A 26,634-nucleotide genomic window follows, 5' to 3' on the forward strand; every position below is an offset into this window, starting at 1 on the left:
AAAGACAGAGGTTTAACTTTAATCAGGTAAAAGTCAGTCAGCTTCTAAGGGATGAATGTCCATCATTCCTTCATTGATCTCATCCACAGTGACTGCCACTGCTACTGTTCAGAGAGCAACGTTTCATCCCGAATGTGACCTGAAAAAACTGACAAATCAACAAAGGAATGAACAAACAAAGTGCTGAATGTTCGTCCCTTGTCTGATTGTCTCTATATTGTCTTAAACAGACGGTTTCTGTTGAGAATAATCCTAGAAAGCGCAGTGCGCTGCTCTCTCTCTCATTAAAAGTCAATGCAGCTCACCCATCGACCAGCTCTTTCCCATCCTGCTATCAATATATGAAATTAAAATAATCAGTCCAGATCATCTAAAAAGACAACAAGAAGTGTTCTAAAAAAATTGAGGTATTGGTTGTCACAACACAGTACAAAAACCCCCCCCAAAAAAAGAGGGTATTATAATTGCATTGGGCAATAAGAGCAACATGCTTTCTAAACGTGTCATTTCATATATGAATAGAAAACAGTGTTTGGAGAGAGAACACCTCGCCTGGTGTAATCATATAGTTTAATGTGTAGTAATAGGTGGTAATAATAATGTAATGAGGAATAATAATGTAAAGTACATGTGTTATGTATTTAATTTGTTAAGATAGCAGCCATCTGATTAGACATTTTTAAGCTTAATCAAGTTTAAACAGAGAGTTTCTTAAAACTCCAATAATTGATTTATGGGCCCCTACTAGCAGCTAGGTTAATATTCGTTGAAATGCTCTGATTGTTTTTCAGCTGTAGTAACTAATCTAATGTTTGTTTAATACATATGAAGCCAGATCCAGCAGCTTGTTGGCTTAGCTTTGCATAGGCAAGTCAAAAAAGAAGTCCTCATTAATAAAAGAGCCAGACTTCTTCTTGGACAAATGTTTAGTATATACATTTATGGAATTATGGAATTTCTACACTTTAATTGTTGTATTGATTAAACTGAATTTATTTTTTAAAAACATTTTAAGTGATGTGGTAGGCAGGTTTTTATTACTTTTGTGCTAAACCAGGCCAGTTAATGAATCAATACAGGCAGACTTATAGTTTATGAAACAGACATGAGAGTGGTATTGATCACAGAATGAACCAAACCCGTAAATTTGCAGGATAAAAACAGCTGAAACTCACAAAAAAAAAACCCTTTGTGCAGCAGCGTGAAACTGCAGAGCTGGGTGAGGTTTCTAGCCCGCTGAGCAGGAAAGCCTGAGCTAGCATGGTTACCCTTCCTTATAATTGTAGGCCATGATCTGCTGAACATGTCACTGCAATTCAGTCCAACTGTAAGTCTGAGCATAAGCAGTTTTATGCCGTTAAACTCAAGTCAAAGTAGATTTTTGTTGATAATAGCTGAGGTCTGGCATTTTGGACATTGGACCAAAATTTCCTGTTTTGCCTCCTGTGTCTGTTTTGGGCTAAATTTACTGCAAAATATGTGATGACGTGTGATTACCAAGTCTGGGCTAACATTCAAGCCAGGACTTTCCTTTTAACAACCTCCCATAATGTCTTTTTATCCAAAACTCAAGAACAAAAGTACTGCGGATTTGACCTCAAAAGTTACTCAGATATAACCCTGATAACTGAACTGTAGTAAGTCAGCTAAGGTGAATTAAAAGGCAAAATGTCATGGCTGGTTACACACAGCACACTGAGGTATTGAGTGATAGCTGCTGATGGATGAGCGGCTACAGGAAAGGGAGGCATGTGACGGCAGGGTGGCAGGTTGCCGTCTAGAAAAACAAAAACAACAACTAGCAGTTAAGCTTCATCCATCTTTATCTGTGTAGCACCCATTCATAAACACACTGGGCTGATCTCTGCACCCTAAAGTCCAAGCACTGAACCCATCCATGAGGCCTTGAGATGATATAAAAATGAATAATGGGACAACTCTAATGACCTCACATGTGCCTGGAAACAAGATGTGCCATTAAATAAGAATAAAAGCCCATCTCCAGTGTGTATTTGGATTTCTTTCATTACAGTGTTTATGTATTCAAACTATCAAAAGTCAGAATTGTTGTGAATATTAATACTTGACTATATATAATATTTGACTAAAAAACACAAAATATTCAAACTTGATATAAATATGCACAAAAAGAATTAAAGTCCCCATGAAACCGTAACCTCGTGATTATCTAAATGCCATGTTGTGTTGTATTTCCAATTGAAACGGGATAGATCCAATCAGTGGATAGAGGGTGGGACATAATGTCGGGATTAATTTGATTGGATCATTAGCTTCGGCAAAGCTTTCTAATTGGTTGAAGAAATTAGTGAAAGCCCTGAGTGCAGGATGAGTCATCAGAAATTTGAAACGTTTTACAGTAAGAGAAAATACGATTATTTTGAAAAACACTCAGATAATATTCTATTGAAATGGATTTGGCTGATAATGTCAGATACATTTAACACACGAACGCTGGATTAAACAGGAACATTTATTTTTCATTTCATGAGGACTTGATGTTGCCTCTTTTGGATAGGCAGCTCAAGAGAGACAGGAGAATGTTGGGAATAGAGTGTGTGTGTGTGTGTGTGTGTGTTTGTGTTTGTGTGTGTGTGGGGGGGGGGGTGACATGCAGCAAAGGGCCTTGGTTGGATTCGAACCCACAGCTGCTGCGATGAGGACCACAGCCTCCGTACATGGGGCGCACAACATAGCTGCTAGGCTATCCGGCGCACTTCATGGGGACATTAATCGAGGCTATATATTTCCCCCTCTTTTCATGCTTGTTTGGATTACATTTATTTTCATGATTTATTGAATACTGTGTCAATATATGAAATATTGGGAGGGGGGCTGTGACTTACCCGATGAACTGTGGGTAAGTCACAGAGGAATGTTATTTTTCATTGAAATGTCCACATCAGAGCCCTCACACACTTGACGACTTCACAGTGGGACAGCACAGCGCACTCACAAACTTGGAACCAGGAATGTGCCTAAAAGATTGTGAGTCTCTGAGTGTGCAGGCCGAGGCTTTGCCACTATCACGTGAAGGATGTTTCACAGTTTACTCTGTGTGAAAGGGGTGTGTATTTTGTTAATAGTTATTTAATATCAGTGTGAGCAGGTTGTTGCACGATCCATTAAGTGCATAGATGAAGAAAATAAGGAGCAGATTAACATCGATTCTTATCTTGACCTACACCTAAAAGGGATTTGTTTGGGGTGATTTAAGAGGCCAGATTATAACAGACATATGAAAAGACAAGAGCCATTTCTTTTGAAAAGTTGAAAAGGGTTTTTTGTGACTGGCATGTCAGTTTTTTGTCATAGGTTCAAAGACTTCAGAAAAAGAAGAAGACGACCTGCTTGCAGGTTTACGTCCACATGCCTTTGTTTGAACGTGGTTATGCATTGCTTCAGTCGAGTAAGCCAGGTAACTTGACACAGCCTACTGTACATCGCTATAACTCCATTTTCTAGATCAAAATATTGCCAAACTGGCCCACACTATGTCAACCATCTATTGTGCTTGTATACATCCAGGTAGAGCATTATGGCAGTAGCCTTTAACCAGAGCTCCAACCCCAGCCAATGGCAGGCAGCTGTGTTACAGGTTGAAAACAACGTTTGACCCGGTGACCATTACAAGCCCCATCGAATAAAAATATTAATTATTAATTTAACCTTCTTATATTCCTAGTTCAAATTGCCCGAGGTATCAGTGTTCAATCATCATATAGTTGGCTAACCGCACACATCCAAAATACATTTTATTTTCTTGTATAGAAATACTGCTCTAACTTTAAGCAAGCCATTGTTTATGAAGAGATTTTAAAGAGGTAAGCAAGGGTGTTGTTGATAACATACATTTGTAATTTAGTGATATTTCGAAAGGCAAGAATAAGATATTTCATCAACATTGGTACTGCATTTAATTTCTATCTTCCCATTTGTTTTGTTTTTTAGTTTTTAGAGATACATTTGATTCCCAAAATTGATTGATGTCAAAATACAGTTGTGTCATTTCATATCCGGGACATAAACAGAGAAAGATTGTCAGAAACAGAAACTGTCACAGCTAACAAACGTCAAGGGTGTGACAAGATGGAATGACAGTTTGTTTAAGGAAATCCCTTTCGAGCCTTTGCCCACCTTGACGCTGGAGCACGGCAGATTTCTGGCAACCCCAAACAGCGAGATCCTCCCGACGATCTATGAAGCATTACGGCAAATGATATAATAACCACTATTAATAGAAATAATTACTGCTGCCAACCCAATTAAAAAGCAGCTTCCATTAAAACATTTTTTTAAATTTTTTTTTTATATTCTTGGTCAAAAATATGACTCACATTTCAATTTTTTTTTTTTAGCTCATACATCGATGATTTCTAATATTAACGTGAGCGTGGTGCCAGAGCTTGGGTAGTGGATGAGCTTGAGGGACCTAATTTGGCTGTGAGTGTGATTGTAGTGTGATTAGTATTTATATGACACATCATCCACATTAGGCAGTGCTTCCCTGTTCCACATGCCACTCCTGATCTTCCTCTCGCCGCCCTGTTTGGAAGACGTGGCATATTGGTGATGGGCACCATCTGGCCCTCACTGTTGGCACAAGTTTGGGCTCTGTGATTATTGCCAAACGGCGAGAACAAGGGCCCTCGCTCTCCCTTCTTCATTTCTTGTGTCGCTCGCTGTCCGTCTGTTTCGCATACCCGGCACCTACATCTGTCATTTCTTCACATAAACAAACATGTAAGTGGACAGTTTCACATATTCAGTGAATACGCCGAGACAAATGCGATTTTTCACGTGTATGCACAGCAAAAAAAAACAAAAACAATATGAAACAAATAATACCCTTCAGTTCTGTTTTCTTGTTTCCTTACTGTGAAAATCTCTTTCCCTGCTGGCTCAACATTACCTCTGTGTAGTTCAATATGAATGAGAGTGATGCCTACAGTGTATTTTCTCCGTCTCCCCTGTGAGCTGCCTGTTGCTCTTTGGCTCAGCCCTGAAGTAAAGATGGATTACTGCAGAAGAACTGCCTGCCCTGCCCTTTACACATTTCACACACACACCAGTTCTCCATTATCAGCCTCATCCACGGGGAAGTGGTGCGCATGTGCACACGCACCCGCACACACACACACACACACACACGCACGCACACACACACAGGTCTGAAGGCTCTGACAGGGTTGTTAGCAAAAAGGTCAGACTCAAGAATCTGACAAATCTTTCTTCAGAGAAACCAAAACCTCTCATATCCAGTTAAACTGAAGCTACACCAGCTCTTATTTTCCTCTCTTGTTGTTTTTCCATCTTCTTTTTATTCATTCATGTCTCTCTGTGTTCCTCTCTCTCTCTCTCTCTCCCTCTCTGATTTTATTTGAAGATCCATTTCCAGGTAGTAAAACTGTTGTGTTTGGATCAATTCCCTGTCAGATATGGACAACCTGGCCATTTAAAATATCCGCAAGATGCAAATCCAAGCTCTGCAGTCAGAAGATTGTCCTGGTGTTGTTTGGCTGAAGGGACTTGACCTCAGGGCTCAATAGGTGCAATAGGTTATTGATTGATTGGTAAGCTAGCTAGTTTCCAATTAGTGATTAGGACAGCTTGCCTTTTTTCCTTAAAGCATAAATATCCAGCATTTTTCCCCCATCAAATCTGTTAAACTGGTTTCTGTTCCGCCTCTGCTTATAATACATAGATTGAGTTAATAAAGGCGTTTCTTGTCTTGTCCTTCTACCCACTATATTTGATTCATTGTCCTGTGCAGGGCAAGTCATTTAAAGAAATGGCAGCCCCGTCTGCTGAGAATTACATTTACTTACAAATCATTTCCAGCAAAGCCTAGAGACACCTGGATTACATTTTAGTTCAACACAGTGAAGAAGAAAAACATGTCAAAAATGTACACGATGCATTACATGATGCAACAGTTCAATGTTATCTGACAGACGCTCATAAATGACAGTATGACTCGCTTCATACCCGAAAATATCAGAAACACTCAAGTTTCCCCAGTGACACTTTCACTTTCTAGTTCAGAACTAGATATATATTGTGAAGTACAAAAACATCCAATATTAGCTTCATATCTATGGAAACTGGGATGTGTGATTTGGTTGTTCAATGTTGCTTTTAAAATTCATATTATGTCCCTGCACAAAAACACCTTTTTTTTCCCTGACATTGTTACATATCCTCTGCTCGGTTTCCTCTCTCTGACACTTTTACTTTGTTGCTTCTTCAAACAAAGATGCACTTTCCCTCTCCTCCTATCTCTTAAACTTCTATTTTTTTTCCTGGGAATTCATTTTATATTCTATTCAGTCAGGTCTTTTCACTCCCTGTTATGATAATGGCAGAGGACTGTCAATGTTTAATGAACAGCTGGAGGCTGAATACAGGTTCAGAAATAACTTTGTGACCGTGAACATGAGAAGTTCATCCATAATTTGCTCACACATCACTGTGTGTTCAGAGGAGCTCAGCTAAATGTGCGCACACTGGGGCTCAGGTTTATTTTGGACAAGTTTCTGCTCATTTGCTCTCTCTATGTATAGTGCGGATTTCGGTTTCCCGGAATAAACCGCACAGAAACACCTCCGGTTCTGCTTCTTTCCACTGTGGAAGGCAAAGCAAAAGCTGTAAGTCTCCGCCTGGGCAATCTTTCCCACTCACCTCCTCTCTGATGCAGCTCTCCTCTCACCCCTCTCCCCTGCTGTGAGTTTGCACCACTTCTCCTCATCCCCATTTAGGTGTGAAATGTATTTATATTCAATTCGGAGAAAAAAATGGGGAAATGTGGGGGAGAGAGCGGAGGAAGTGACACAAGCAATCTACTGGAAAAGGCGCCTCTTTCTGATGTCTGTAGAGCACCATATTCCTCCGGATAAAAACCAGGACAATAAGAAGCTGTCGGCAGCTATGGGCCAGTGTTGGAAGCAGCGTGTGGAGAGTATTTCAATTGGACTGCTATGCTCCTTCTGGGCCACATGAGAAAGTGAATCAAAGCCAGTGAAAGGAAACGTGAGCCCAAGCTGAGAAGTAGCACTCTGGAGACTAAAGCACATTATAGAAGGCAGGAGGATGTGAATGAGGCCTCCATGCACCACAGCCCACAGCGCCTAACACTGCGTGACTGACAGCAAAGACACATACCCTGTTCTTTCTAACTCCCTAAAAAAAATCAAAAGTATCTGGCATGTCACCTAAAAAGGATTTAATGGCCAAGCACCATCATATATTAAAACTCATGATGTCCACCGCTTCAGAACATTACTTGCTTTTGATGTCTAAAAGTAGTATGGGAGGTAGAACCTTCAATGACCAGACTACTCCCCTTTGGAATCATAAATCATTTAGGGTCATTACCTGTATACTTTAAAGTTTACAAATCTTATAGGTAGGTCTGGCTCAGGCTTCCCTTGGACCGGCCCCTAGTTATGCTGCTATAGGCTTAGACTTCCTAGGGACTTGATGAATCAAACTCCTGTCTCCTCCTCCATTTCTACCTACATTCAATAATTTCCTGTCACTGTATGTTCCAAACTGTATATCTGTCTCACAGTTTTTGTGCACCCATGTCTCCTAGGTTCCTGTAGATCTTTGTTGCAGACCGCCTGCTGCCATACACCTGCTACAATAATTATAATTACTAGTTGTTCTTATGGCAGCTCTAACTTTTTAATCACATTTCCTATCAATGTTATTTGCTTGGCTACTTTAAGCCTGTATGAATTTGTATTGTTATTTTTGTGTCTGTGTGCACGACTCTCCCTCTATGCTCGGCCTATCTGGTCGAGGCAGATGGAGGTCCACCAATGAGCCCGGTTCTGTTTGAGGTTTCTGCCTGTTACAAAAAGTTTCTGCTACCAAGTGCTTGGACATGTCTGTCATACTAAAAAAGGGTCATGAGATAACTTTTGTGGGGATGTTTTGCAATAAAAAAAAATAAAATAAATGATAGATTGACTGATTGAAAGATGTGTACTTTAAGATAATAATTCCCTTTCCTTGGGTGCACAAAAAAATGGGTCTCATGTTATTTCTCCACAAGCCAATGGGGCTACATATTCCAGCCTGCTTAACAATGCAAGACGTGCCCTGCTGTTCCATCACAGGGGACAAACGTGTCTGGCAGTCATCCTTCTACAGCACCGAGCCAAAGGAGCCATGTCTCCAGGTCTCTTTTAACACTATTATTACTTTTTAAAATCTTTTAAAGCCGCCGTGATGAATTTTTAATTCAGATGAATATTTCACTGCACACCAGAGTTAGGCAAAGAGAGAGGAAGAGGTACGAGTCATTGAGGGATACACGGCAGGAGAGAAAATAAAAAGTTGGAGCTATTGATATGCATGAAGAGTCATCCAAAATGTCCCTCCCCCCTGTGCCTGGACTCTCTTATTCTCCACCAACTGACTCTCTGGTCTATCGCAATCGAAGGACAGCGTGCAAGTTTCCAGCCCTGTCATGCATTGTCGTGTCAGTGGAGATGTGCGTCAGGAAGCGCTGATTCATGATGGGTGTGTGGTGATGAGTTGTTACTGTAGGCGCTGTCACAAAATGTTCGTCTCAAAGCCCTCTTAATGGATCCGTCTGCAGACTTCGTCCTACGAGTCTCAGTAGAGTAATCCGCCGCCCTACCACCACAACCACCACGCATGGCATGCATATGCATATCACAGATGTGAAGAGGCATCCATTGACAAACAGGACACTCTAAAGAGGCAGCACTGGCTGTAAATGAGAGAGAAAACAGTACGAGTGTAAAATCGAGGCCGCAGTACAGATTGACTGGCATTCCCAGCAGGAAAGAGAGAAAGAGCGAGACTGCTTCCTCAGCAAGCTTTTTTTTTTTCTCAATTATCTGCTGCTCAGTGAAGGCGATGACGGATTGTGTTTGGGAAAAAAGAAACTCTTGGTGGACCCATAGTTTAGCTGAAAAACGTGCGGTCCAGAGAGTCATTAATCCATCTCCCATCGAGCTCCTCAAGTGAAGTGAAACGCGTGATCGAGCAATAGACAAAGCCGAAGCAAAGATAAAGCAGCAGAGTGCAGATCTGATTAGGCTGCCGTCTTCCCACACTCCACAGGGATTAAGCACAACACCTCCTTGTTAGACCGCTCTACTTTTTTCTATACATCCCGTTCGTTATTCGCAAAAAGAACCCCAACTCCACTCAGTAATTAACAGTCCTATACAGTCAAACAAGCACATCCCAGCATCAACATGCAGTTAACGTGCCGCTGCTGTACATGAATAACATCATAAACATCATGCATTATTCTTCTTGTAATGTCAAAGCCTTAAAAAGCTAAACAAATTAAGTGCTCATTTATGCATCCTGGTTGAGCACAAAATGTTCACAATGTAACATTCTGTAGCCACAAGTATCCGTATTTACATGGTTAGTATCATTAGCAGTTATGATTAGATTCGGTGATACTTTTGATAACTTCATTGAAATGATTGATTGATTAAAATGCTTCCAAATGTTCAAATAAGATACAGTTCTTTTTTAATCGCAGTATTTTCCAACTTTTTTTTTCTTTGAAAACTGTTTTGGCCACCTGGGGGCAGCACTACAAACTGTTAACACAACTACAGCTACATATCTCTATGTTACCATCAAGGAGACAAGGAGCACCATTGCCTCTCACTAGGACCCTATGAAAATGCAAGGAATAAGTATTATTCATTTTTCTACTTTCTTGGTTGGAAATAATTGTCATTTTGGAGGATTCAACAAGCCTGAAAACTCATGCACATGAGCTCTGGTGAAAAAAAAAAATCATATTTTGGTAGTTTTACGGATGAATTTCGCTGAATTTGGCACTTTACAAATAAAAATTCAAACAATCGATCTCCTTTTCGCTCAGTTTGGGTGTCCACCAAGTCCTGAGGGAAACATGTCTCATTTTGTTTTGTCAGTCTTCTGGGTTGGTTCTTGGTAAGTGCAACTGTAGAATTGATGAGTTAAACAGAAATTTTCATTAAAAATAGTTTTGTAACTAACTTTATATTTTCAGTTGTGTCTGTAGCGTCACCAGTTTTACCAAAAAGTTGTCCAACGTTCCCATAGAATAATATATCGCCGTCTGACAATAGCCAATGGGTCCCAGTGTTTCCCCTACCATTATATTATTATTATTTTTATTTTTGGGGGCTTTTTGTGCCTTTATTATAGAGATATGATAGTGGATAGAGTCAGAAATCAGGTCATTTAAGGATACCTTTCTGATAGAACAGGACAGCTCTGTAACGCAGGAACACCAAGATTCCTTCAAGTGTTTGTGTCGGCGTCGCAAACACTGGGTCCTGAGGTTGCCAAAACAAAGACCTGAAAGAGGCTTAAAGTGTGGAACTAAGGGGAAACTATAGGATCTTATAACAGCATCTTTTGGGATTGTTTGTGCTGTTGTAATGATTTCTTTCACATAACACATATCAGTAACATCTATTTTTAAAATAATATAATTGGTTATGTCAGCATTGAAATGAAATTGTAATTGTCAAGTCTCTTTTTTTAAGTGGCTTTCTGCCATATGGAAATCATGAACTTTTATTTCCTGAGACATTCCTGTTTAAGCTGTCAGCCAGATTGATAGCATAGTAGTTTGCTGAGCTCTGCTTTCCTTTGAGGGCTAAGACTTCTTCAAGAGGCTTTTTTTTTAATTGATGGAATCTGTCCTGACAGATATCATGGCTTTTCCATCACTCACCCCTTTCCAGGCTTCTCTTTGTGTGTATTCATTTTTTTTTCCCCCCCTCCTTCAACACCTTTTTCTCTATTGCTGCCAATTTCTCCTTTTAGACTCGGCTCAATTTGAGCCACCAAGAAAAGAAAATCTCCTCCCTTTTCAAAGCGGGGCAAATCCTCTTGTCACACATGAAAGAAGCATGTCGCCCTGACAGGTCGATTGAGTGATAAGTGCTCGTCCAACCCAGAAGAAGTAGACCGGAGAGGTAGACTAAGCAGTGTAATATGAAGTGCTTTATCACAGAACAGCCACTTATAGAAATACACTTTGTGATACAGTCAAATATTCCAAAACCGTCACATTCTGTCACTCTTAGTCATTTTAATTTTAGATGAGGATTCACTGTGTCTTCCTGAGCTGTAACCCTCACTGAAATATTTAGTCTTTCAAGATGAAGTCGTGATTACATTTCAAATGAATCATTTTCTTTATGGGCTTCTGCTGCCTCTCTTGTTATATTTCAAAACCTCAGATCTCTTCTCACAGATCTTTTTCTCTCTAATCCTCAGCTGTCTTTCTTCTTGTCCTCACCCACTGTCTCTCTTCGTCTTTCTTCTTGATTGAGGAGGTTTGCATGCACAGTTTAAATATTTTTTTTTTACGGTGAGTAACTGGATTAGGATAATAGTTTGATTGGATCTTTCTGTGGTTTCCAGTAATTCGACCTCAGCGGTAATATCATTTGTTTCGTGATGAGGTTCATGTCGCGGCTGTGTTGTAGCTGCAGGAAACACCTTATTAGTGCTACGCAGTGATAAATAATAAATGAGTGAGGAGGTGAGTACGCACAATCAAATCACTGAAAGCAATCCGTCGAGGACACACACACACACACACACACACACACACACACACACACACTTACTTCACAGCTCGAGTCCACAATTAAAATGATTGATGTTGAAAGTTGGCCCTTTAATTGATTCATGCTTTCTCAGATTTATGACACTGTTTGACAAACATGAACACTCGAAGGTGTTTACACAGAAGTTTGAATAATCAGAGTTCTACCTTAACTCATTATTCACTTTGTGTCATGTTTGACACACAACCTTCTGAGACTATCAACACGATCAATAATTACCTCACAAACATTCTGCTCCAACCTAGCGATTGTAACAGCCCATAGTGGATAGCCTTACTTTAGTACTATTTGAATGTGCTTCTTAACTTAGACCACAGGTTTGAAATGTTTGATTCCTATTGTAATTGACTATTTTAGACCTATCAGGGAGGATGTGACAATAATAAAGTTAAAAGCCTGATAATGATGACAACAACATGGTGATCATGATGATGACAGTGATAGTCCATCCATCATTTATCTATATCGCTTTTCCCGTTCAGAGTCACGGGGGCTGGAGCCGATCCCAGCTGTCATTGGGCGAGAAGCTGGGTACACCCTGGACTGTTCGCCAGGCGATCACAGGGCTGACATACAGAGACAGGCGGCAGGCACACTCGCGTTCACGTTTCGCTAGCATGTCTTAAGACTGTGGGAGGAAGCCGGAGTACCCGGAGTGAACCCACGCATGCACAGGGAGAACATGCAAACTCCACACAGAGAGGCCCTGTACTCGCTGTGAGGCAACAGCGCTAACCACTGCACCACTGTGCAATGATAGTGATTATAAGAAATAACAATAGTTGTTTTAATTAGATTTATCTAATCGGTTAGATTGAAACATTTTGGCTTATGTTATTGACATAATGGAAGAGATTTGAGTGAGAGAAAAAAAATCGCAATTACTATGTGAAGAATTTTGCATAATTGATCTGAGGTTTATTATATATTTATGTAAAGTATTAGAGTTAGAATTATTAATTAAAGAACTAAATACACAATTAAATATAGTAATACATAAATTGCTATTTCTATTTATAAAGGGTCCCAATGCGATTATAGCCGGATGTTTAATGATCTATACAAACTTAAATGTTTTATAAAAGTGCATGAGTTTTTTATTCTATCGCAAGGTTCTTCAAAACACCTAAACAAAAAATAAAACCCAGCATGCTGTGTATATGTACATGGAAGCACACTTCTCCTTTTGCTCCATGTGATTTATTTTTCGACTATTAACCCTAATAGATTATTTTGCAATTTTAACAAATACAAGGAAGAGAGAGGGGATTTCAATTTCATAGCAATCCACACTTTTCATTTTGCCTTCCTTCACCCTCCTGTAATGTGTGAAATCCTGTTTGTTAATTGACTGATTTTAATTCAAATCTCAGAGTGAAATGATTTTCAGTAACTCTGCGAGAGTGTGTGTGTGTGCTTGTGTATTTCACACTGTGTGCATCTGTGTGTGTGCTTGTGGATTTCACACTGTGTGCATCTGTGTGTATGTGTGTGCTTATGAATGTATTTGATTATCTTTGCATCTGTCATCACAATCAGAAGGAGGGTGGAAGGTGGACACACGGTTGCACAACTTAAGTCTGTGTTTTTGTATGCGTCATTAAATCTGTGAGAGCCCGCATGAGAGTGTGTGTGTGTGATAAGTCCATACAAATCTCTCATAGTTGCAGCTCACGGAGCAAACCTGCAGCGGTGTTTGTGCACTGCGTGGCCACACTCAACGTGCTGCATCCGGCTGTGCTGTCAAACTGAGCAGAACGACAAATCCTACCGAGCCGTAAAACTTAACTCCCTCCCAAAAGTGACGTGATTCAAAATGACAGCATGATGCACATAACTGTGCACCAAGACACGCACTGTGCTCCCAGTGCTCACATGTAAAACAAGTGATAAATATGTAGATATTAACACATCCATACCTGTAGATGATGCAGGCGCAGTCCCTGCAGGTCCCACAGTTCTCAATGTCCTGTCCGGTTCTGTATAAATGTCTTCTGTGGAAAAGCACGGAGATGACATATCAGGGGTAAAAGAGTGATTTTTATGTGTGTGTGTGCTTGTGGGAGACATATTCAGGTTATGGTTTCCCCTGTTGGACCAAATTTCTGGCACACACTTCCCTGCAAATAAAGAAATCTCTTCTCTGAAATCACCACTGATCATTTTTTAATGAACGATACCCTCTTCCAACGGGCTTCGGCGGTTACGTAAAACATGAGTCACTACATCCCTCCGGGCATAAAATAATGCTTATGAGGTAAAAGTCAAGTCTGCATGCATTAGATTTAGCCCTGTCACTGAATTCTTGAACGGGAACACGCAATATATATCACTTCTGAGACAGAAGGCCATGCAGTCACATTATTAAAATGACTGGCGTTAGCATTAGCCTTAACAGTGTGATTTGGATTATGCTGCTCAGATATCAGTCAAGCCTTTCCATGGATTCATAGACACACATCTATCCATGTCTATCTGTTCCAATTTTGGTGGCGATAAGGCGGGAGAAATTACTAAGCAGCTTACAATGTAGGAAGCAGATTAATTAAAGACTTGACGAAAATGGTAAAGGATTTACTGAGCGGCATCTGAAACCACCAACATGATGACAGCCAATGCTGATTCCTATCTGTCCCTGCCTGCTGCATACATGCATGAGTGAAAAGAGCGGCTGCAAAATGGGTGAAACCAGGCTCCTAAAGTGCTCCCTGTTGTCTGACATGACATGAATTCTTCAGCATATCGAGAGTTGGGACTGAGTTACATGACTGACAAGAGACTGCATAAAAATAACGACAGATGCCGGCCCTGCCTTCTGTCTCGCATGTCAATCGGTTGTGTATCATTTTCTCGCCCTGCAGATTTAGCCACTTTTGTTTCTATTGCCTTCTCATGCACCAAAATTGACTTTTTGCTCTGTCCACACGGCTTTGTTGCCAAAGTAGTTACAATTGGCTATAAATAGGGGCGCCACATGACAACGAAGCTCAGGCACAACAGCCATCTATCTTTAATATTCACGGCACATGATGCAGAGAGGTTATTACAGCTGCTGTGGATATTCCCCTTTGTGGAGAATAATAAGCCTAGGACAACCAACCTGGGTCGTCCATTCCAGGAGAAGGAAGAACAACATTTAGTACAAAGCTAAATGCAGGTTTTCATGTGTGGAGATTCTCAATTAAGACATTGAATGTTTGGGAATAAAACAGTGAGCCGTCTGAGTCTAGACGCTAACATTTACTTTAAGGTCTCTGCTTATCTATCTATCTATCTATCCATCTAACTGGACAACTTCAAATATGGAATAGTTCCTCTTTTGGCTTAGGACCTTCCCACTAGGTCTGAACCAGTACAAGCCCCTCCCAAATCTCTTTATTTTAACTGTGGGTTGCACTGCATTTAACACTACTGTTAACACTCCCTTTGAACACACACACCTTAGGTTTGTGGTGGGAAGATCAAAATATAAAATGGGTCATCTAAGCTACGATGGGTAACTAGTAAATGAAACATCAGGGGTACACTTAATCTTTAAAATGTGTTAAAAAAAAAAAAGTTAAACAAAGAATAGTCTAATCCTAGCACTAGGGATAAGTGTCAAGTTTCATATATCTAAATCCAGAACAGGGTTCACAAAATATTTTTAGTTTATCTCTTGAAATGTATGATAGATGTCATTTTGTTTGAATTGATTCTAGACAAGTTCTTGCATTAATTCAGGAAAGTTGGCATTTTCATTAACCTGTCACATACACACAAGTAACTGTGTACCTAAATTGTGTGCAGTTGGCCCTGTGGTTTTCTTGTTCTCTTCCAGATTTCCGAATAATATTCTCGCGGAACAGTTGGCAACACGCCTCGTCGCTCTGTTGTTTACTGGTTTAACATTGAAACACAACAAGGTTTGTTTTAATAGTACAGTACATCAAGGTATTGCAGGCCAATCATATGCAAAATCATTCAGGAGAACTTTACAATACTATGAAACAGGACAGTATATCTGTGAAAACTCATCTAGGAAGCTGTAAGGTGATCTTTGTATCTTGACTACACAGAGGTAATCTGTTCAACTTTCGCTCTTTATTAAGTATACTTTCACAGTATTTTTGCAGTTCTCTGCTACAGTAAGACAATCTTGCTTATTTCATCCAAGTGTGAAAAGCCTTCATAGTAGTTTCCTGATAATCTTATAGCAATAAGGCATGCTTCTATGCAATTTAATATGTACAGTATTATGACCTCTGCAGGTCACATTGGACTTTAACTATAGTTTATTCACATACTGTCGATGGCAAAGGGGTTTGGCATAAAATTACCTTTTAATTCTTAAAAATGTATACTTAAATAAAATATTTTCTCACCCGTCCCTTTCGGCTTCCTTCTTCTCAAGGTCTTGAATGACATCCAGCAGAACCTTAATGGTATTCTGGCTGGTCTCCAGGACCCCCTCCAGACTGTGGAGCTGGTTCTGCAGGCTACGAATATCATGTAGGGGTCCGTTGGGACCTAAGAGCTTCTCTGTCACCCTTGCTGGGTCCAGTTTACACCTGGCCCCAGCCACCAACCCTCCCAGTATTTCCTGGACCTGTCTTAGTGTGTCAGCTTGGGTGGCAGTCAGGGGTCCAGCTGTAGGTCGCTCCCCAGAAGCAGAGCAGCGCCTGGCCCCAGAGCAACCCTGCTGGTTTGGAGGGAGAGGGTGTTGGCTGTTGGGGGTGTTGGGCCGGGCATTGGCTCCTGAGCAGAGCATTTTATGTAGTGCCCCAAGCTGAGCCTGGGCTGAGCTGAGACAGCTGGGCTTAAAACAGGCCTTGGCAGGAGAGGAGGAGGAGGAGGAGGAGGACTGCTTCTCTCCCTTCATCACAGCAACTGGCGGAGTTTGAGCTCTGTGCTTCAAAGAGCTGGCTCTCTGACAGAGCTTGGGCGAGTCTGTACATTTTATATCTTCCTTTTTCTCCTTCTCCCCTTCTTTATCTTTCTTGCTGGCCTTGCTGTCTGCCCTGAGCATGGGTGTACGGATTGCAGGACCTGGTGTATCATTTCCCTTTTTGCGTGGTGTGTAAGGTGGAGGTGGTGGGGGAGGAGGTGGAAGTCGAATGCCCCTCTTATCCTGAGCGTTAAAGGAGGCCTGAGAGGGGGGTGTGTATGGTGGCGCAGCACGAAATGTGGAAGAATACAGGGGAACAGCTTTAGTTGGTGTTGCACATTGTTGTGCAAGTGGAAGAGTGGACACATATGTTTTCACAAGTGGAGGCGGAGAAGTGCAAGATTTTAGTTTGGGGACTGGGGAGGAGTAGGGGGTTATTCCTGTGTTGGCAGCAGAGGTATGTTGCAACGCTTTACATGGGATATTGCAGTGAGATACAGTCTGTATGAGTGTAGCATAAGTAGGTGCAGTAGAATTTAACTGGGGGGCATTGGGGCCAACTGGATGTGTGGTGGAATAATATGATATGGAGGTGCAAGACATGGCAGTTTGAGTTACAAATGTACTGGGTGTTGGGTTTAGAGAAGGTGTAGTGTTGGTTGCATTGTTTGGTGGTTGATATGTCATGTTTGGGGCAGTTGTTTGATTACTGGCAGGGTCAAGGGCGGTCACATCGGGGGTTAGAGTTTGGGTTGGGTTCAAAGAAGTTTGGGGAGATAATGATTCTACATTTGGGGTTGGGGAGGTACAGTTTGGGCTGGGATGTGGTGTTGCAGTTATGGAAGGAGTGGCACAGACAATAGCTGTGCTTGGGGTTGTTGGTGGTGACACAACGGTATAATAGGGAATTGGATGTTGGGTAACGGTTGGTGCAGGAGTCGAGCAAGGGATGGGCAAATCTATTAGTGGGGGAGGGGTGGTGCAAGCTGGCTTAGTTGGAGAGGAGCAAATTGGCTTAGCGCAATGTTCAGGGCTCTGAGTGGTTGCATTTGTATTTGGAGGGGAGGTAGAGTAAGGCACAGTAGTTATTTGGGTGGTGGGAGGGTCTTGAGTTGCTGTTGGAATTGCAGGACTTTCAGATTGAACTTGCATTGAGCTAGGTGATACCGTCAGAGGTGGGGAAGCACAGGGACTGCAAGTTTGTGTCTGGGTAGTGCAAGGTTGATGAACTGGGGAAAGATGACGGGGTGAGTCAGTTTGTTTCTCAGTCGTGCACTGTTCAGTGTTTGGAGGTAGGGATGAGCAAGAATCAGTGATTTGATTTTGAATTGTTGTGCATTGTTTGTCATTCAGGAGTGAAGAATTATGTTTACTCTGAGTCTGACTTTGAGTGAAGCAATACTTTGAATTGAGAGCTGGAGAAGTGCTCTCAGTTTGAACTTGGGTGGTACAGAGTTTGGTATCTGAGGGTTTGGGGGATGGACTGGGGCTTTCAGTCTGAGTGAGGGTGGTGCAGTATTGTACTTCCTTTCCAGGATCACTTGTTGTCCTATTCAGCCGCTTTCTTCGCCTGATCGCTGAGGGAGTGCTGCTTCCTTGGCGCTTGGGCCCATCACGACAGGACACAGTGGAACAGTGGCATGGCTCAGTGTTATGAAGGACCGAAGGGGGGCAGCTGTGCCTGGAATTTTTTACTAAACTGACAGCTGACTTCATATCTGTCCTGCAAGATTTAGACCTCCGTTCCACAACTATTCCATCCCCTGTAACAGAAGGACCGTTCAGATCCTTTGACCCAGGCAAAGACACGTGGTTGTGCGTAAGGTACTCATCTTGAGAGTCATGTTCATCATCACCATCCACGCCCACTGAGTCCCCAAGACTGTGGCTGCGTCTGTGTGTGGAAGAGATGGACTGGTTTTTTTTCAGGCATGGGGAGGTCTGGATGGCTGTGCTGGTGCTCGTACTGGGCTTGCGTGTCATCGGCAAGGTTAGGGAGTTACTCTGTGGTGGTGCCCAGCATCGACGTGTAGGACCTGGCGTCAATGGATGAGGAGGAGCCCTGGCTAAGAAGGCAGCCACCACCTCTATGGTACTTGCCATATCCCCACGTACAGCCCCCACCACCGAAGTTTGGCCAGGTAGACTATCAGTCCTTGGCCCATCCCTGTCTGCCCATGGTGTTGGGGCCCTGCTGCTATGTTTGCGAAGAGGATGTGGGCTGTCACAATCTGTGGCAACCCTCTGATGGCTATTGTTTTCTCCTGTTCCACTGTTGCCACTGCTGCTGCTGCCATCCTCCAGGTCTTTAAAGCGGACCTGGTGGGTGCGGTTGCGACGCCGCTTTAGGCGGCTTTCAATGTCCGGGGAGTCTCTATTAAGCAACACAGAACGCACAGTCATTGTCCCGGGCAACTTGTCTGCCAAAGTGCTCTTGCCGTTGGTTTGGCCTGTGAGCACGTGGTTTGGCTCTTTGCTCACCATTGCTCTTGTCGCTCTTGCTCCCCCAACATCCACAGGCTCTGCAGGCAGTTTGATGTTGTAAAGGCTTAGTTGTGTCAGTGCGTCAACAAAGATCGTGATCTCCCTTCACTAGATATCCATTATAAATCTACAATTGAGCGACTGAGTCCCAGTTTCATCACAGGACATGTGTAGCTGTTTCTTATGTGCAGCTGCTCAGATTTTTTCAAATATAGACGCCAAGGACTTCCTTTGTAACTAAGACTGTCCTCAAGAAAGGTTGGGATCCCAGAGTCACAGTTCAAAGTGTAGTAGTATTAAGCACAGCCATTAAAATTTAATTTAAGAATAGATCATTGTGATAAATGCTTACCCAAAGAACTTTATGGTTCTCTTTTTACTCATACTTTCATAGAAAAATAAATATGTGCAGCATCAAATATTCTTTTAAACAACCATGTGAAAAATGTCCATAGTGTCCATGTCTTTTACTTCTTATTCCATTTTCTCTTTAAATTTCCATGGAGAGAAACTCTTGTTTAGGCTGGAGATGTTTCCAACAAATAAGCAGGGAGGAAGGTCATACAGCCTGTCCATCCTTTCTGTGTCCATCACTTTGGCTCTTCTACTTGGTTGCCCTTCCTTCTACTCCTGCCTTCTCCTCTGGGCATTCAGTATATTGTATGGCCAAAGAAAGGGAAAGTCTTGCAATCTTACACATAGTGGCCTATCTGTTTCACCATTTTTTGTTCTTCCTTGCTGATTTGATCACTTTCTTCGTTTCTTTCACTTCTCAATGACTCACTCTCTCAACGTTGAAGACAGCTTGAGCTCCTGAAGAGAGTAGGAAAACAGAAAAAAGAAAAGCGGTAAAGTATTGCATTTGGATTGAAACACAACGTGTTTGTTCTTGAGGATAATGAGGAAGATATAAGAGAGGCAGCTAGTTTGAAAATGCATGACAGGGAGGTCAACAAAGAATGGGGGGAAAAGGAAGACATCAATTAAAAAAAAAAAGTGATGAAAGGATGTAGTTGGCAGAAGACAGAGTATGTCATCAACGATAGAAAGATATTCACACATCACAAGTGAAAGAGATTGTAATTATGGCTTATTCACATTAGCTGAAGAGGCTACTTATGTGTATTTGATATTCCATTCCCCGATTCCCTTTTTTATTTTAATATCTTTTGTGTGTTTTCATAGGTGATACTAACATATTCAAAAGTAGCTGTATTGTTGTAGCAGCAGGACTAGTGCGATTTAGTATTTATTACTGCTTATAGTGGCATAGTATGGCTGTTATCAATATTCTCAAATGCGTGTCTTACAGATTTTCTTTTCCTTCATGTTTAACAGTCGTTGGCCCTGTTATCAGTCCTTGATGATCTGCCACGGTGACATTCTTTCTGATTCATCTGGTCACTGTGTGACAGTCTGTCTGCCTCACTGTATTTAGTAGTATGTTCTCGTCAGTCTGATTCTGGCGCCTATTTCTGACGATCTATGGCCTTGATACGTATATATATATCACTTCCATTTCCTGTCTGGGCCACTGGCAGTCAAGCGTGATGCTGGCGTTTGTCGTACACGATCTATGGATCTGTGCCTTGTTATCTCCTTGTGATTGCCCCTGACACTGACAGGCCCTTGCTAATTTTGTGCGCGAGTGTGACTGGCCGTTACTCCGTTCCCCCCTCTCTGATGTGGGAGGGATAATTAGTGACTCCTTCACAGCTCCCAGGTTATTTAGGGAGAGAGATACCCGAGGGGCTGCCACTTTTATTTATGTCCTCTGTTTTCCTCTCTTTCTTTCGCCGGCGCTGAAGAGGAGGATCTTTGTCACAACCACACCCCCGCTGTCAAGACCTTTAAAAACATGGTTATTAGCTTAAATTATGATTAAAGTTACACTAGACATGAGCCTCGAGGGGAAATAGCAAGCAAGCATACTTGGATATATTAATGGATTTAGAAACAAACCATGGGATTCCTATTCATATTACTTTCTCATCACTGCAGCGTATACAGAGGAGCTACTTAATTCACGCAGAAGACACAACCACTTTGGGTTAAAGTACACTAAGGAAGGCCTGAATAACAAAGACATAAATCTGCTTATGAAATATTAGAACCCTTACAACATTAATATGGAGATGATCTGAAAAAAAATAGTTAAAATTCCTTCCTGATTAACTTGAGAATTACCTTTTACAGAGCTGCGCTGGTACTTGGGGGTTTTATGCACAATTACAGAAAACATCTGGAAAACCAGTAATCATTGACATTTGTTATGTCATCACATTGGTGCATTGATTTGCATAAATCAGAAGCGGATATGATACTGGTATACAGAAACACTTCTACCGAATATGACCTTTTTTTCAGAATTCTCCCAGGATTAAATCACGTTTCCATTCCATTCCACGCTTCCTTTTTTTTTCCTTAAATCCCATTTGTACTCCATCTTTTTACCCATTATTTGTAAAAAGCACTTTACATTCAATATCCACTCTGACAGATCCTCCCAGAGTTTCAGCCAACCTTCGCAGGTCTATTACCCTTACTCCCCCTATAGTGGTGACATCCTCCTCCTCCATTCTACCTTCTCTATTTTGCTTTCCACCCCTGCCACTCGTATCTCTCTTCCTCGCTCAAACAACTGAATCTCTCCCTCTGCCTCTTTCTGTCCCACACCACCACAGTTAGTCCCTCTCGATCTGCAAACTACCCCCGGGTCAAAATTTACACTGACACTTTAATGAATCCAGACCCTCTTAATACTTCATGGCCTCACTGCTGTGGCTGAGGCCAGCTCTTTTCCACATGTGACATTTTCATGTTGAGCTTTATTGGCAGACAAGAGATAAATCACCAGGCAGGAGGAGGAAGGTGTGCAACGGCATAATGCCAGCAAGAGTCGTAACTCTTTGCGGTTATTATTTAAGATTTACTACAGCCTTCTTGTGTGCTGCCTACCTCTCGGAGAGGGCTTTGCTGTGAATATAGGCTCCTATCCTCTTTCCTGTGTGTGTGTGTGTGTGTGTGTGTGTGTGTGGTTTTATGCCTGTGCATGTGTGTGCATGGGATGATAACGCTAAGGTCACATCTGATCTCCCTGTGCTGAGCCGTGCTGACTAGCAGAAACATATCTGATGCAAATTTCAAAACAAAAGAGGCAGAGACTCTGTTTGCATAGATCTAATAATATTCAGAGTCTTTCAGGGATGCTGAGAATTGCATCCATGCCAATAACACACCTTTGGGTCTCACAGTGCTGAGGAGGTGGAAGGTGCTGCGGATTGAATTGTTATGTAAAGGCATGTCAGATCGGATTGTCTCGGCACGCTTGAATTTGTCAGACAGGACTGAGATGAAGAGGAGGCAGCGAGAGAGAGAGAGAGAGAGAGGAAGAGGAAGGAGAGGAGGTAGACACGCACGGTTATATTTAGAGATGCTATGAGACACATAACAAACCGAGAGGAGTAGGAATGTGAATAAGTAGGAGGGAGAGGATGGAGGTGGGGGTGGGGGTGGGGGTGGGGGGGGGGGGGGCAACAGGGAGCAAAAAAGCAGGAGGGAACAACCCCTGGCAGCAGAGGAAATGTCATGGTTAGGGTTCAGTGAAGTGGTAAATCAGGAGCATCAGCGTGTCAGGGCATTTAAGGAGGAACTGGAGAGGAACTAAGAAAAGATATATGATCAGTTATTGGCCCTGAGAGCAAAAAAAAAAGGTTGGGTAGGAGCTATACCTGCGCTCCGTCAGGGGAATTTACAACAGTCACCTTCCAGAATCAATGCAAAATGCAGGAGAATGTTTCGCATTTGAATAAAATAATTTCTACTTTTGAGGTGCCTGTAAAGAAATATTATTAATAGGTAAGCATTGCAAGCAACAAAGGGGGGAGTTTCATTTCATTCAATGCAATAAAACCGGCAGCATGAATAAATATGAAATTCCACAACCCTAGCTTTTACAAATGATCTGAAAGAAGCAAAGGTATAAGTGGAGTAAAGCAAGTTTTATTAAGAAGTTAAAAAATAAAATGAAATCCCTCATCTCTGACAAGCGGAGAGGAAAAAGAGTGTCACTGTCTAATGAAATTCTTGAAACCTGATCCTGCTCAGCAAAATTAAATTACACAAACAAACACAAATCAAATCACGATCCTTAATTCGTTATACATCCAAGGCAACACAGTGAATACAACCATTGTTATTCCTGACAGACTCTTGTGTAATAGGAGCAAGATGTAAATGCCGGTTTGTTTGTTTATGACTGTGAACTGGCATCCAATTTGGCCGGTTACAGTCAGCCGTCACAACGAGCCATATTTCACCGGGCACTGTAGCTGCAGCACAAATATCAAATAATCAGTATCTAGAAACTGAATGCTTGGAAGCTTCTAGAATCTTTTCATTTCTTCATCAAAGTAAAGTAATGGACCAAATGTTAACCGTGGCTGCTATAGGAGTGACGGTGCCGTACAGGACTGACCACATAAATCATCTCTTTTTCTTTTTTTTGTACGAGGAAATCAATTTATGCTATTAGTGTTTCTCTAGCATGTGCAGCTAGCACAGTTGTTGTTTCCTGTGTTTTCCAACTTAACACCTGATAATATATATTTATATTTATTGTTTTACCAAGACAGAAGCAGTTAGCACTAGCTGGTGGTGATCTTGGTTGAGAAATAAATAAAAAAAGCCAGAAAATGTACCTTTGGAGTATCTATGAGTATGACACTTAACTCCATTCAAGTGATAATAATATTGTGCTGTCACACTGAATGTGTAAATTACTTTTCCATATAAACTTAAAGGTCACAGTACTTCAGGATTTTTCTGCTGCCCCCTAGTGACCAAAACATTATTGCAGCATTAAAAAAATAATAAAAAATGGTCCAGATAGTTTAACTGGAAAAGTGAGCATCTTCCAAATCAACACATTATTAACAGAACAGAACTTTTTCAGTTGTTAAGTCACATCTGCGATGCTCAGGACTACTCTTTTGCGAGACAAATCTTATTATTTGAACCTTGCTAAATGCTCTTAAAGGTTAACATCCATTGCGATGTCACACAGACATACCCGAATGTCAGCTATCAGTGTCACTGGGCAGCTCGTTCCTAAAGAGGCCAATGCGGCCACCCTGCTTGTGCCAGTTTCCTTGAAGCATGGCCGGATTATTTCTAACTTTCAGAGTGTGAGTGCCAGAAATGATTTGTTCCATCTGTCCTCTTTTGACCAAAATCCTCTGCCTAATATGAAATCCCTATATTTAGGCCAATGGATTGTGATAAGCATACTCTGCCAACTGTGAGCAAATTTGGGGATGTTTGAAAGAGAGCCAGAGTAAACATTGCTTTTCTTTCCTGCACGCCTTCTGCAGCCTAATTGTCTGGTTTCTCTGGCTGGTTAGTTCTTTTATGCTCCGTCTTTTGTGTCTCTCTATTTCACAGTGCTACAGGATTCAGAGAGGTTGAATACTCCAAAATGTCCCTGGGTTAAATATAAGAAGAGAAATAAAACAGGTGGCTTGACTGGCATGTTCAGTGCACATTTGCACACTAAGGTACATATAGAGCAGTCTCCCTTGGGGTGCCTCTCTGCTGGGCGGACGTGCTGCAATGTCCCTGTCCAAACTAATGTCCGAAGAGTACATCAGTGTGTTACCTATAAAACCAGTCCACTGTCAGTCCAGGAAAAAAACACACAGCCAGCAGACACAGAGATTCTAAGCACGGGTAGAAAAGTAAAAGACTGCAAAAGTTTAACAGAAGTACATTAACTGATGTTGGGTAAAAGGAAGTGGAGGAGACAGATTTATAAGCGATGTGAGAAAAAAGGATTAAACGGTAGATAGAAAAGAGGAAGCAGGGAGGTGGAGATAGCTGACCCCTTAAAAGACACGTTGATGAGATAAGATAAAAGGGAAATATACTGTAGCGAGGAGCAGAGGGAGTGAGAGAACGAGGGAAAAGAGTCGAGCAGCGGCGGGCAGGATTAACAGCGCAGCATTTCTTCACACAGCGAAAAAATGTGTGTGCGGCTGTGCACCTGTGCCTGTGTGCATGCATGTGGATTTAACAGAGTGCATGCATGCGTGAAAGTGCATGTGCAATTACATTTGTATTAGTATGTGAGTGAGACGATTACTATGAGATTAGTTAACTGAGATAGGGGAAGTATGTTTTTACTGAAATCAAGTATTCTTTTTAATCGTGTTATCATTATGTTAAAGCCTATTAGTTTTACTGAAATGCATCAATGAAATACCCCACATTTCCTAAAATTGAAATGCTCATGCAGCAGGAACAGCATGCATTTAATCTTGCTGCGATACAGATCCATACAAATGGAATTCCCTCACTCAGTGCCTCCCTCCTCCTCCTCCTCAAACTTTGTACACTCTTCCCCTCCCACCACACACACAAACACACGCACAAACACACGCACACACACACGCACACACACACACACACACACACAAACGTACACGCACACAGTCCAGATCATGACAAATATGCAATGAAAGCATGCTGCTCCAATCTGCAAAGCTACATCACCGACACACCAATCTAAGCTCCTCACTCTTTAAAGCTTCTCATAAAGCTGCACAATCTCGGAAAATAACTCCCACACCTGCGGTAAAACAAATCCCAGCATCCAAACACACACACACACGCACGCACGCACGCACGCAGGCGCACACGCATGCACGCACGCACGCACGTACACACACAAGTACGACCCCATTTCTGTAGATTTTCACACTCACACAAACACACCGCCATTGTAAGAATAAATAGTGCACACACACACACACACACACAAACAAACATCTGCCAAACACATAAACAAAATGCATGCACGTGTGTGCAAACATGCAAGGACACACACTCTCTTTCTTTCTTTTCATTATACATTGAAGCAGAATTTAAAGAGACAAAACAAAACACTGAGAGCCAAACAGACACTTCACTGATGTTTTGAAATCGGTCCTCAGCTCGGCTCTCTCTCACTTTGTTACTGCTTTGGTGATGCTGAAAGAAGCCCGATGAAGAGACTGCTGTTCTATCTTCCATCGGGAAACAAAACTGAGTCACACGTACCACATCTCCCCCTCTTCCCGTTTCCCCTCTGTGCTGTGTCTTCCTCCCACAAACGCTCGCTCCTCTTCTCCGCTATTCCTTCACGTCTCTTCAGCCCATTCTTCCATCCCTCTGGCGTTTATGTTTGCTTTTTTTATTTCCACCTCTCTTGTCACTGCTGCTCTATACCGTTTCCTTTCCTCTCTTTAGAGTCCATCTGTTCCTTCCTCTTGTTTTTCTGGTTTTGTTTTCCCTCTTTGGTTGTGTCTTCTTCTAGCTCACCCTCCTCTTCTTCTGTAGATTCATGCCTTTCACGTGGGAACCTTTTTATCCATCCCTCAGCTGCTCGGAGCTCCACTGTGTGTGCCTACCTAGCTGTCTGAGCGTTTGAGTGGAAGTGAGCGGACAGGAGGGGGAGCAAGAAGACAAGAGTGAGCAAACAGGCAGTTATCCTCTCAGATGCTCCTCTCAGTTCTCCACGTCTCCTTCCTCTTCCATCTCTCCCCCTTTCTCGCTGCGTCTCTCCATCGTGACCCCCTCTCAGTGTCGCCATGCAAG

General features: G+C 42.0%; 1 protein-coding gene across 4 annotated transcripts in view; it reads right to left on the reverse strand.

Moving 5' to 3' along the window:
- Positions 1-26,634, reverse strand: part of LOC132992195 (mucin-2) — a 38,717-nt gene extending 12,083 nt beyond the window's left edge. Inside the window, exons 1-4 of one of the 4 annotated variants that reach the window (XM_061061378.1) lie at positions 26,098-26,634; positions 16,016-19,815; positions 15,426-15,530; positions 13,571-13,642 (exon numbers count right to left, since the gene is read on the reverse strand). In XM_061061378.1, coding sequence (XP_060917361.1) covers positions 13,571-13,642; positions 15,426-15,530; positions 16,016-19,002 — 3,164 coding nt within the window. In that variant the 5' untranslated portion in view covers positions 19,003-19,815; positions 26,098-26,634. Of the gene's footprint in view, positions 1-13,570; positions 13,646-15,425; positions 15,531-16,015; positions 19,816-26,097 lie in introns of all 4 variants that reach the window. The other 3 variants (XM_061061377.1, XM_061061380.1, XM_061061379.1) reach the window with 3 other exon arrangements.

This window comes from Labrus mixtus, chromosome 17 (genome assembly GCF_963584025.1).
Source record: "Labrus mixtus chromosome 17, fLabMix1.1, whole genome shotgun sequence".
Taxonomy (NCBI): Eukaryota; Metazoa; Chordata; class Actinopteri; order Labriformes; family Labridae; genus Labrus; species Labrus mixtus.